The sequence below is a fragment of the Gekko japonicus genome, unplaced genomic scaffold (assembly GCF_001447785.1).
Source record: "Gekko japonicus isolate JY-2015 unplaced genomic scaffold, Gekko_japonicus_V1.1 scaffold1667, whole genome shotgun sequence".
NCBI classification, from domain to species: domain Eukaryota; kingdom Metazoa; phylum Chordata; class Lepidosauria; order Squamata; family Gekkonidae; genus Gekko; species Gekko japonicus.
The window spans coordinates 85,688-98,297 of NW_015168702.1; the positions used below are offsets into that span (position 1 = coordinate 85,688).

The 12,610-nt window shown below is 50.9% G+C and overlaps 1 protein-coding gene across 1 annotated transcript in view; it reads left to right on the plus strand.

Annotated features, from left to right (window-relative positions):
* PPP6R2 (protein phosphatase 6 regulatory subunit 2) overlaps window positions 1–12,610 on the plus strand; it is a 91,312-nt gene that overhangs the window by 13,426 nt on the left and 65,276 nt on the right. The window contains exons 4-7 of the mRNA XM_015415513.1: window positions 82–268; window positions 401–538; window positions 1,423–1,488; window positions 4,531–4,643. Of these exons, the coding sequence (XP_015270999.1) occupies window positions 82–268; window positions 401–538; window positions 1,423–1,488; window positions 4,531–4,643 (504 nt within the window). The remainder of the gene's footprint in view (window positions 1–81; window positions 269–400; window positions 539–1,422; window positions 1,489–4,530; window positions 4,644–12,610) is intronic.

Genomic DNA, 12,610 nt, shown 5'->3' on the forward strand with positions numbered 1-12,610 from the left:
GGCGGGGGCGGGAGGGCTGCTGCATCACGGCGGCTGTGGCCGCACTGGCTCCCTTTCTCTGCTCTGGTGTAACTCCTGCAGGTATCCCAATACGGCCTGTGAACTGCTGACCTCTGACGTGCCCCAGATCAATGACAAGCTCGGAGGGGATGAGATGCTACTGAACATCCTCTATGACTTCCTGGACCAGGAGCCTCCGCTGAACCCTTTGCTTGCCAGTTTCTTCAGCAAGACCACGGGCAGCCTCATAGCAAGGAAAACGGAGCAGGTGAGCATCCGATCCGAAGTCTGTATTCTTGTGATTGTTCTAAAGCAGCCGCTGTTTCCTCTGGAAACGGATTGTCTGGCTATTTGCTGTGATGTGCGGCATGTCATGCGGTGCTGTCTTTTATTCTTTCAGGTGATTTCATTTTTGCGGAAGAAAGTCACGTTTCTTGACTTGGTGCTCAAGCACATTGATGCGTCCGCCATGATGGATCTTCTCCTGCGACTCGTCAGCTGCGTGGAGCCAGCTCAGCTGCGGCAGGAAGTGCTCAGTGTGAGGGCTTGTGCGCGGTGTTGCCTCTTTGGGTGTGTGCCAGCGGAGACCAGAACTCTTCCTATGGGGAGCGGCTTTTCATCTTCAGGCGACGGGGGAGGGGGGGAGGGAGGGCCTCCGACCGGGCTCTGCTCCAGCTTCTTCTGAAGCAAGGGCTGGCTCAGGGCAGGGCTGTCCAGGCACCGCGGTCGGAGGTCTTTCCCAGCTGCCCCCACGGGGACCGGGAGGGGTGGTCTCGTGCCGTGGCCCTCTGTGTTCAGGAAGGGCTCCCACCCCCTCTCCCGCTCAGCCCATCCTTACCTTGGGTCTTTGTGTCCCTTGGCTGCTTCAGGGCCTGGCACTGTGTGAGTCAGGGTGTTAGGTGACAGAGAATGCAACCGGGAGGTGTGTGCAGTTTGGTTTCTTTTGTTGGCTCAGGTAACTGCCCTGTTTGGGAGTGAGAGGGGGGGAGAAGGGCCCTGGGAGAGAGTTGTCTTTGCTGCAGCGTGTTGTCCGTTGGTGTGAATTATCTGCTACAGCTGCGTGCTTGCAAGGCCACCTTTCCTTTCCTTTCCTGCCGTGTGTGCATTCTGTCCCTTGGTGGCACGCTGGTCTTTGTTGGGATGGCATGGCAGGAAGACAGCGGTGTCAGGTTGTCTTTTCCTTGTGTGTGTGTGCGTGTGTGTGTGCGCGCTGGATGAGGTGGCCACGGGTCTCTTCCGGCTGGGATTGTAGCCTCTGCCCCGGCTGCCACAAGAAATGGGGAGGGTGGTGAGAATCCCTGCTGGCATGAAGGCACCCCCCCCCCCCGGGCCGGCGGGGGGGTCCCCCTCCCTTCCCGGAGGGGCACTGGGGGTGTCCGTGGGATTGACTGTCTGGCCCGTTTCCCTTTTTTGTCCCTTCAGTGGCTGAATAAATCAAAGGTCATTCAGAGACTCGTGGAGCTGATCTCTCCCAACCAGGATGAGGATGTGAGTATGACCCCACCCCCCCTTCTTGGAGACGTATGGCCCCCTCTGCGGATACTTGTCCGTGGACTGGGGCCACACTGTCAAAAAAGAGATTTTCCTGCAGACCTGTGTCTGTGCTTGCAGAAGGAATTCTACAGCAAAAAGAGGATGTGTACAAAAAGCAAAACGAGACCTGCTGACTGCAGAAGTAACGAGAGCTCCCCTCTGAATTGCAGGCGGGGGGAGAGACAGTGGCACGCTGTGACTTGGAGGGGCCATGGCGGCTGAGCAGTGACATGGCCTCCCCTGTAATCTCTTCCTCCTCTGCTGGGAGTTCTGAGCTAAGAGCTGACAGTATCCCAGCAGATTGGCTCAGTTGGTCATTGCTGAATAAATTCAGGTGAATGGTTTTTATGTACAGAGGTGATTCAGGAGCTCACTCTTCATTTTGGAAAGGTGCAGGTTGTGTCTCCACCGAATGCCAAACAGATTTTTACTTGCTGTAACTGCTCCCAGGTGAATCATAGTGTTGGAAGGGACCTCCAGGGTCATCTAGTCCAACCACTTGCACAATGCAGGAAATTCACAACTACCTCCCCACCACACCCCCAGTGACTGTTGTCCCACACCAAGAAGAGGACAAAAAACCTCCAGGATCTCCAGCCAAATTGGCCTGGAGAAAAATTGTTTCCTGGCCCCAAAGTGGCGATGATTGCCAATTCCCTGGGCGTGTAAGAACTAAGCACTTGTCAGCTATGCTGCCATATTGTTTATGGGTTTGCTTTCATGACCTGTGTGCCAGTGGCTGCCGCATTCCTTTCTTTTCGCTTCTTCCCCCCCCCTCGTTTTCGCCGACCTTGTAGCTGGCCTGCGTAGTGTCTTCCCATCCATTAACCGCGTGACTCGTTTTGTTTCCCAGCCTCGACTCTTAACTGCCCTGGTCCTCCTTCCCGCCCACAGGAGTCAGGACGATTGGCCCATAGGTGGTGGTGGTGGTGGGGTGCTTTCGAATACCCTGTATCTCTCTCAGCTTCCTGTGGTGTGGTTATTCCTACCAGTGACTGTGTCTGTGCGACCATAGTGCTAGCAATAAAGTATAACCTCCGAAGGCGCGTGTGTGCTCCGTGGTCTGACTCTATGGGTCCTGACAGCACTGAGGCAACCCTTCCCGCCTTCCCTCTCGCGACCTGCCCGAGTCCGTGGAACTTGCATGGCTGTCAGACGGGGCCACCTGGCCTCTGCTGGGAAACCTCCCAAGGAGGAGAGCCCACCACCCCCTCCCGAGGAAGCCTGCTCCACCGAGGAGCCGCTCTAATGGTCGGGAAGCTCTTCCTCATCTTTGGCCGGAAACTCCCCTGGTTTAATTTCAACCCATTGGCTCTGGTCTGACCTTCTGGGACAGCAGAAAACCACTCCGCAGCATCCTCATGTAAAATGTTTCCTTATGGATGGATTTCTTGTCGAACTGCCAGTATTTCACCTGCGGGGTGGGGTGGGGGTTTGCACACAGGGCCTACCAGGCATAGACTCAGCTGCGTCTTGGCTTTCCTGTGGAACTCCTCTGCAGATGTTTCTCTGGAAGTATCAGCGCACTTGGTAGCCTTTGGTAAAGCCCACCTCCATAGCGGGCACAGGCAAGGCGCCCACTTGGTCCTTGGCGAGGCAGGGCAGCCCGAGCACCACCTCATCGGAGGTGATGGAGCCCTCAGGGGCAGAGAGTCTCAACAGAACGTTTTCCTGTGGCTGGTATTCCCCTCCCTCCCTCCCTCCCTCCCTCCCTGCTTAATAGCTTTTTAGCATCCCCTTTGTAACTTCCTCCTCCTTCCAGTGGAGCTGGACTTGAAGTCAGGTGTTCTGGGTGAGGAGATCTTCCCGGGGCCCCACTCTGTGGTTTGACGGTGGAAGGTGCCGTCCGGCCACAGCTGCCTTATGGATGACCCCGGTGGGGTTCTCAAGGCAAGAGACGACGTTCAGAGGGGGCTGGCCATGGCCTGCCCTCCTTGTCACGCCCCTGGTGTCCTTGTGGAGGACTCTCCCATCCAAATACCAACCAGGACCCTTCAGGTCAGGGCATCTCTTAGTCTCTGTCCTCTTATTGCCCACCCCCCCAATGGAGACGGTTTCTCCCCCTCCCTCCCCCTCTATTTTGTATGGAAGTCCTTATTCCCATTATCAGCTCTGTCAGGGCTTGACAGCCTAGGCCTCAGGTCACTGTTGGTATGTAGAAACTTCATTCTGTGGTGCCTAATACTTCCATAATTTTTTGGATAGTATCTCTCTGCGATCCTTGGTAGAAGTACAACAGTTTTTTATAACTTCAGAATGTTTTCCTGTATGGCATCAGAGCACCTGTGTGGGGTCATTTATTGATCTCTTGCTTTCTGTACTGACTCCAGCAGTCACGTGAAGCAATATTGAAATGATTAGAAATTGGGGGAAAGTTAGGTTAGGGTTAGAAGTTAGCTTTTTGTTGTGGTGATGTCCTGCTTATTTATACAATACAGCGCTTTTGTCACAGCTTAAATAAAATTATGAGAAACTGCAAAAAGCTTAGAATAAGGTTTTGTGGTCACAGTAACGAGAGAATATGGTCATTCGGGTTAATTTTTATTTTTATTTTTCTCAACGTGGGATACAAAAGGGGAAAAGCTCAGGGGAAGTTATGAATTCATCAAAAAGTATCAAATATGAATAGCTGCATACAAGGAGGATCAGCGGTATTAATATGACTCCATTTTTCAAATATAGAAGCAGATGATAATACGGGGTCATTAACAGGCAAATCCATGAAGGCTGAAAAACGACTCTGGCTCCCGTGTTCCCTCCAGGCTGGTTCCTGGAGCCAGAGGAGACGGGTTGAGGGGGGCTGTAGCACATCAGAGGACGGTGGGGATGGGTGGACGCCAGCAGAAGGCAGTGGACTGGAGAAGGACCCTCCCTGATCATGGAGCCAGGAATGGCAGCCCCATTCCCACCCTCCTCAGCATCCGGCAGAACAAACCTTGACAAGTCCCGTATTCTGCGGGCCGCTTTTGCCCTGACTTTGTCTCTCCTTGTGGGCAGAGGCAGTCGAATGCGTCCCAGACCCTGTGTGACATCATCAGGCTAAGCAGAGATCAGAGCAGTCCACTCCCGGAGGCAGCTGAGCCTGACCCACTCCTCGCCGTCTTGGAGTCGTAAGTACATTTGGTGAAGCCCTCGATTGCTGCCCCTGGTCACTCACTCGGGGGGCAGGGATGGCCTCGCAGTGTGCGCCAGGACTGCCTCTAGAAGAGCTCCAATAATTTCCCTAGTGAGATGGGCTTGCCAGCAGGGTCTATGTGGCTCTTTCTCTTCCGTTTGGTCTCTGAGAACATAAAAAGGAGGGATTGGATTTCTACCCCTTGCCCTTCACTACCCGAAGGAGTCTCAGAGCGGCTTACAACCTCCTTTCCCTTCCCTTCCCCTCCCCACAACAGACACCCTGTGAGGTAGGCGGGGCTGAGAGAGCTCTCTCAAGGACTCCTCTTGAGAGAACAGCTCTGAAAGGACTTGTGACTGACCCAATGTCATGCCAGCAGCTGCTTGTGGAGGAGGAGTGGGGAATCAAACCTGATTCTCCCGGATTAGAGTCCGCACTCCTAACCACTACACCAAACTGGCTCTCTGCCCTGCTGGATCAGACCGGTCATTCGGTCCATCTAGTCCCGCATCCTGCCTCACACAGTGGCCAGCCAGTTCCTCTGGTGGGCCAACAAACAGACCAGAGAGGCTGAGGCCTTCCCCTGATGTTGCTTCCTGGCTCTGGAATGCAGAGACTGACTGTCTCTGAATGTGGAGGTTCTTCTCAGCCACCGTGGCCATTGAGCCACTGATAGGCCTCTCTTCCGTGAATCTGTCTAATCCCGTTTCCTGTGGCCATCACTACATCCTCTGGCAGCCAATTCTGCATTTTAATCAATTGGTGTAAAGAAGTATTTCCTTTTGACCATCCTGAATCTACTGCCCATCAGCTTCATTTGATGCTCTCAAATTCTAGTATTTGAGGAGAAAAATTTGTTTGTCTTTGGCCACCCCATGCATAATTTTGTATCGAATTTTATTGTAACAGCGATTAGCCAGCAATATAAAACCAGAAAAAATAAATTACAATGGCCAAATAGTAAAATTTCCAAAATTCAGCAAGGTAAAAGGTGCTAACAATATAAACTTTACATTTGTTAAAACCAAACTAAGAGTGCGCTGCCATAAAACACAGTATAGTATAAAAGAATAAAACATATTACCAAAGGGAATGGTACGAGTTAAAATCAACAGTCCTAACCCGAGTGCCAACCATCATGCTGATGCGCTTCTACCACCAAGGAACAAAATTTCGCAATCTGATAGAGCGCTGTGTGTTCAAGGTTAAGAAACAAGTTCTCCACCTTGTCCTGATCTGAAGTGCCTGCCAGAAGGGGATTAATAAGTTTAGTACGAGCCTCTTCAAATACCGGGCATCTTAGGAACACATGTTCCTGAGATTCAATCTCCCCCAACGCACACAAGCATAGCCTCTCTGTTCGGGGTATTTTTTTAAATTTACCCTCAAGAACTGCAGAGGGTAAGGCCGAGCATCTGGCCAGAGTATATGCCCTCCTAAGTTTACGTGACTCCAAAACGTTAAGATATGGGGCCTGCGCAACGATGTATTTAATTCTAATTGGCGCTATAAATGTTGGGGACACCTGTAGATCTAATTGACGTTCGGTATCCTTGATCCTCTGTCTTATTTCTAACTTAGCTCGGTCCCTACCCATCTCCAAAAGCGCTAAGGGAGAATACCCCAAGAGCGAGATTTTCCGCTTAACAGAAATCAGCCAATTAGATTCAAAGGCATCAGACAGAATCAGGGGCACTAGTCCACATGGGTTCAAATTGATCTTCAGCCAATAGAAGATGGAGTATAAGGCAATCATGGCTTCAACCTTCAGCATGCCAGTCTCTAGCCGTACCATTGCGTTGGATACGCATCTCGGAACTTGGAGCACTGCTCTCAAAAATTTCGATTGGACTAGCTCCAAAGGAGCATAGCTAGATGGAGGCGCTCCAAGCAGCGTTCCGTAGAGCATCTGGGCAAGTGTTTTGGCCTTGTAAAGTTTTAAAGCTGGTGGTACAAAATAGCCCCCTTGGGAGCTAAAAAACTTAAGAATGCCATGAGAGGATTTTTCACCCGAGCAAGCAGCTGCCTGGCTATGGGCAGTCCTAGATCCAGAGGCTTGGATGATCATGCCCAGATAGCGAAAACTAGCTACCTGTTCGAGGTTCTGCCCATTTACCCTCCACTTCCTTAGTTTGGGTCTCCTGCTCATTGCTATAGCAAGCGAACTTCTTAATTGCCCTTCTCATTCCAATTGGGGTTCTAGAAAGAATAACAGCGTCATCAGCATATAACAGTATCGTGATAGAGCGCTGAGCCAATTTGGGGGGATGAAGATCTGCATCATCTAGGTACCCAACAACATCATTGAGGTAAAAATTAAATAGAGCAGGAGCTAGCATACAGCCTTGCCTAACTCCCTTTAAGGTGGGAATTCTATCAGTCAAGTGCCCCAGCCTGGAATATCTAACCCTCAAAGATGTATGTTCGTGGAGGGCACGAATGAGGGCTAGAAGTCTCCTATCTATTGAGGAGGCTTCAAGTTTACTCCATAGCATAGATCTAGAAACGGAATCAAAGGCCGCTTTAAGATCAATAAAGGCAGCATAAAGTGACGTAGGGCCCTTGCCAGAATATTTTTCAATCAGATGCTGTAAAAGGAGGCAGTGATCCATTGTTGACCTACCCTGCCTAAACCCAGCTTGCTCCTGTATTATTATATCCTCTTGCTCGAGCCAGAGCGTCAGTTTTTCTAGGAGATGTTTGGCATATAATTTGCTAATGACGCTAAGTAGACTAATAGGCCTGTAGTTTGCAGGATCCTTTTGATTACCCTTTTTATAAAAAGGAACAACCACCGCCTCCCCCCAGTCACTTGGGACCCTCCCTGTTCTATCGATGTAAGTAAATAGGTGCGCTAAGAAGGGTGCCCACCAGTTTATATTTTCCTTCAGAAATTCAGGGGGGATGCCATCTAGGCCGGGGGCCTTTCCTCTTTTAAGTTGGCCTATCAGTGCTGTGATCTCTTCAGATGATACTTGAGGCCAGCTTGGCAGGTCACTGAAAACTGCGGACACAGAGCAGGGGGAAGGAGTGTCATGGTACAAATTTTGAAAATGAGAGATCCAAGTTTCAGGAGGAATATAGGTTTCCCTTATTGAGGTGCTGTGTTGCTTTCGAATGGAGACCAACCTCCAAAACAAAGCGGAGTTCTTTTCCTTAGCAGCTTGGATAAGAGCCCTCCATGCTTCCCTAGCATAATCTTTCTTTTTTCTTTTAATTAAATTTTTATAGAAGCGTTTTTTTTCTAGTAGGGCTAGGTAAGCACTTAGCTCTTTCGTATCGTAACGACTAATGTAGTTAGCATACGCTTGAGTAAGTACTCTTTTTGCCTCCAAGCAGTCTCTATCGTACCAAGGCTTTGACTTTAGCTTGTGAGGGGTGGGGGCTCTCTGACCTGCCTCCTGGAACAGGAGGGGAGCAAAATTCTTAATGAGACCATCGTATAGTTTCAGAGGATCCTCGTTTAGCCTTGCATGTAAAAAAGCGGCAGCATACTTCTGAATATCTTCAGCTGCCAGAGTTACCTTTAAATTGTTAGCTAACTCGCTGGACCACTTGACAGAACGTCTTTGATGTACCGGCCCTCCCCTTTGGGAAGAGTAACAGGTTACATGTCCTATCACCTGCGGGGTGGCCCATATCTGCAAAGAAAGGGGGAGATGGTCTCCGTCCAAATATGGCAGGATTTTAAAACTTTTTACTTTGGGTAACAAGGATGTGCATACTAGATGATAATCTAGTGTACTAGCAGCCACTCCTGACATATAAGTAAAACCTCCAGGGTAGTCGTCTGGAGTGGACATAATTTTGTATCATGTTGTCCCTTTTCTAAACTGAAAAGTCCCAGACTCTTCAGCCTTTCCTCATAGGGAAACCCCTAATCATCTTGGTCACCCTCCTCTGCATTTTCCCCAGCTCTGCAATGTTCTTTGTGAGATACGGTGACCAAATATGGTGGCCAGTATTTCAAATAAGGCCTCACTATTGATCTTTATAGGGGCATTATATAAATATTGGCTGTTTTGTGTCCAGTCCCTTTCCTAACAATCCCTAAAATGAAGTTTGCCCTTTTCACTTCTGCAGCACGCTGGGTTGACACTTTCATTGAGATATTGTCACGACAGAGCCAGAGGACCGGGCAGAGAGGGAGAGTCTACAGTTCAGTCCGTGAGTCAAAGCCAGAAAGAGCAAAAACAAGCAGAGCCAGCATCCCAGTACACAAAGCCAAGCCGTAGTCAGAGCGTTACCAAGGGTCAGAGTCTAGAGAAGCGAGTGTGCAGAGCCGAGGATCAAGAGCCAGAGAGTTGTCAAAATGCGGACTGGATCCAGGAACCGGGAAGTCAGTCAGTACGGGATCTCAGGAACAGCGTCAGAGGTGCAGAGCTTCTGGTCCGAAGGACTAGTTTGCCAGCACGCTTTGCCAGCAGTCAGTGCCCTGTTCAAATAGCTTTGCCAGCAGTCAGTGCCCTGTTCAAATAGCGTGCTGGGTCGTTAACTCATTAGCACTGCCTTGCGAAGTCCTTGATTCTGTTAGAACTCCGGGCTCATTGTTCTCCTACCAAGCAAGCGTCTGGTTGCCAAGTCCCGCCGTCTCTGATTCCTCAGCCGGTGGACAAATCAGGTGGCGTACTGCTGGGGCCAGGCACTGCCTGATCGGCTTCAGGTGCAAGCCGTCCTGGGGTTTGGTATTCATCCTCTCCGGCACTTAGGTTTGGCAAGGACTCTCGTGCCTCTGATGATGTTAGAGGCACGGAGTCCTCCGTTTCAGAGCTCCCAGGTGCCGGATCGGGGGCAGGCATGACAGATATCCACTACAATCCCAAGATCTTTCCCCCTCTCAGTCTCCGCAAGTTCAAACCCCATTAGCCTAGACTTGAAGTTGGGATTTTTTTTGGTCACCTTACACTTACCAACACTGAACCTCGTTTGCCACATTGTCGCCTACTCACCCAATCTGTGGTACCGGACCTCGTGGGGACGCCACGGCTGAATTCCCTCCATCGTGAGAATTGTCCATTGATTCCTTCTCTTTGCTTCCTGTCCTTTAGCCAGTTTTTAGTCCATAAAAAGACCCGTCCTCTTATCCCATGATTGCTCCCTGGTCCCTGCTGCCCTGTTTGCGTTTATATCCCAGTCGGGGACCGGCGTTCCCATAGGTATCCCCTTGATTGTGGGGTACCACAGGGAGCAGTGTTGTCCCCGATGCTATTTAACATCTATATGCGCCCCCTTGCCCAGATTGCCCGGAGCTATGGGCTTGGGTGTCATCGATATGCTGATGACACCCAGCTCTATCTAATGCTGGGTGGCCGGTCAGACTCGAGTCCCGATGACCTTCATCGGGCATTAGAAGCTGTGGCTGGTTGGCTCCGGCTGAGCCGATTGAAACTAAACCCGGTGAAGATGGAGGTCCTGGGCCTGAGTTGGGCCAGTGCAGGGTTGGGGCTCCCTCTCCCGACCTTCGACGAGGCGCCTTTGGTGCCATCGTCCGGGGTTCGGAGTTTGGGGGTGCTCCTGGACTCCTCACTAACAATGGAGGCCCAGGTTGCAGCCACTGCCAAGTCGGCCTTTTACCATCTTCGGCGGCCACGGCAGTTGGTCCCCTACCTTAACCGCGATGACCTGGCCACAGTGATCCATGTGACGGTCACCTCGAGGCTAGACTACTGCAACACTCTCTACATGGGGCTGCCTTTGTCGCAAATCCGGAAGCTGCAGGTGGTGCAGAATGCTGCAGCCAGGCTGTTGATGGGTCTCTCTAGAAGGGATCACATTCAGCCTGTGCTGAAAGCGCTGTACTGGCTGCCGATAGCGTACCAGGTCCGCTTCAAAGTGCTGGTTCTTACCTATAAAGCCCTATATGGCCAGGGTCCAGCCTACCTGAGGGACCGCCTTTCCCCATACGTTCCCCCAAGAGCACTACGGCCGGGGGCCCAAAATCTGTTGGTCATCCCGGGCCCCAAGGACACCAAACTAGCTGCGACCAGGGCCAGGGCCTTTTCGGTGGCGGCTCCTACCTGGTGGAATGAGCCCCCCGGGGGCGATCCGGGCCCTGCGGGACCTCATGCAGTTCCGCAGGGCCTGCAAGACGGGGCTCTTCCGCCAGGCCTTTGAGTAGGTGCCGCCTCCCCTACTATGCCATCACCATCATGGTTGACCTGAGGAAGCACTTGGATAGTGCAAAGAAGATCTAAGCCGTTCTCCTGTGGGCGCAAACGGCATGGGAAGTACCACCTGGAACTGTATCGATGCCCTCTTTGGACCTACGATATCAGAAGTTTGAGCACCGTTGTTTTTAAGTATTGGATGTTTTAATGGATTATATGTTTTAAGTTACTATGTATATTATGTTTTAATTATGGCATGGTTTACCTTGCCCTTGTTAGCCGCCCAGAGCCCATTGGAGAGGGCGGGGTATAAATGTGAAAAATAAATAAATAAACAAATAAACAGTGTCTGGTACCTGAAGTAGATGACCATCCAGGCAGCAGAAAGGTTTTGCCTGCCCTCTGCGCTGCCAGAGCACAGGTGACCCCTGGACTTTCCAAACCCTCTACCAGGTCATTTGTTTATTTTTATATATGTATTTAAAATATTTTTATTTTGGCTTTCTACTCAGTGAAGGACCTCAAGGCAGTGCATGCATCACTAATCCAACCTATGCAACTAATTTCCAAGCACCCTTTTGAATTCATTGGAAAATCTAAATAGCCTTTGCAATACAGCTCTGTCCTGGTTTACCAAGCAGTCAAAGCCAGAGAATGTCACATTCTCCATGATGTGATTACAGAAATGCTTGCTGCTTCAAGTATGCCTATTTTGTAGTACTGCTGATTATTGCTATTGTTATTGGTCCTTCCTTCATAGATAATGGACTGATTTTCGACGTGGTCATGTTCTTTATAATGTGTTGGGAAGGAACAGACTTTTAAGCCCCTCCTGTCTGTTTCTTCTGGGTGGCCTCCAGGAGGTCAGAAGAACCTTGTGGCCACCCCAAGTCTCTGCTTGGCACCCCCCTTCCCCCTCACCCCCCCCCAGTTAAGCCTTGCTGCCCCCAGCAGCTCTGAGAACATTTCCAGCACCCCCCGTGCCTGCGCTGCCATTCAGAGGCTCTGCGTGGTTTCTGCGACGGCTGCCTTTGCTCATGGGCACTAGGGCAGGCAGGAGGGGATCGGCTGGATGTTCACACTCCTTGAGCTCTTGTGCTCCAGGGGCGGCAGGCTCACCTGCTGCTCCTCCCCATTGCAGCTCTTCAGGTAATCACTCCAGGTAGATGTATCTGACCAAGGGAGCGTTGACTCTTGGAAGCCGCTTTGGTCGGTCTCTGAGGTGCTCTTGGACCCAGACCGAGCCAGCCCGTGGGGGAGGAGGCGTGGTGGTGGTGCGTTTCCAGGAATCCGCCCGTGAGCACATTCCGAAGGGGTCGGCATGCAGCCCTCCTTTCCCCCTGTACTTGGAACTTATCCCGGAAGACGTTTGCGTGTGGGACACGCTCGTTATCATCTTGAAGTGGCATCAGATAGAAGCTCGGCATTAATGTGGTTCTCTGGATTGAGTCTTCCCCCCGTTATTCCTGCCCGGGCGGACAAAACAGAGTCCTGAGGTGTGACGCTTAGTCCTTCATAGCTTGTACTTCCTGGCCAGAAGCTAGAAACAAAAGAGTGTTTTCATTCACGCAAAACATTTCTATGCTGTCTTTCCATCCAAACAAGGTCCCCCAAGTGGCAGGCATCTAAGCATTGAAACACTCAACATTAAATTTAAAATAAAGAGTGTGTGTGTGTGTGTGTTGTTTTATAAACGCACCATCAGAATATGAAGGAGGATGGCCGGTAACCGTTATTATGGGGGATGCCAAACAAAACAAGACAGTCTTCATCACCAGAAGCACTTCTGTTTTGTTGCGATTAAGGTAACCCTCATCCCTTCCAAAAGTTCCTCTGGGTACCTGTTCACAATTCC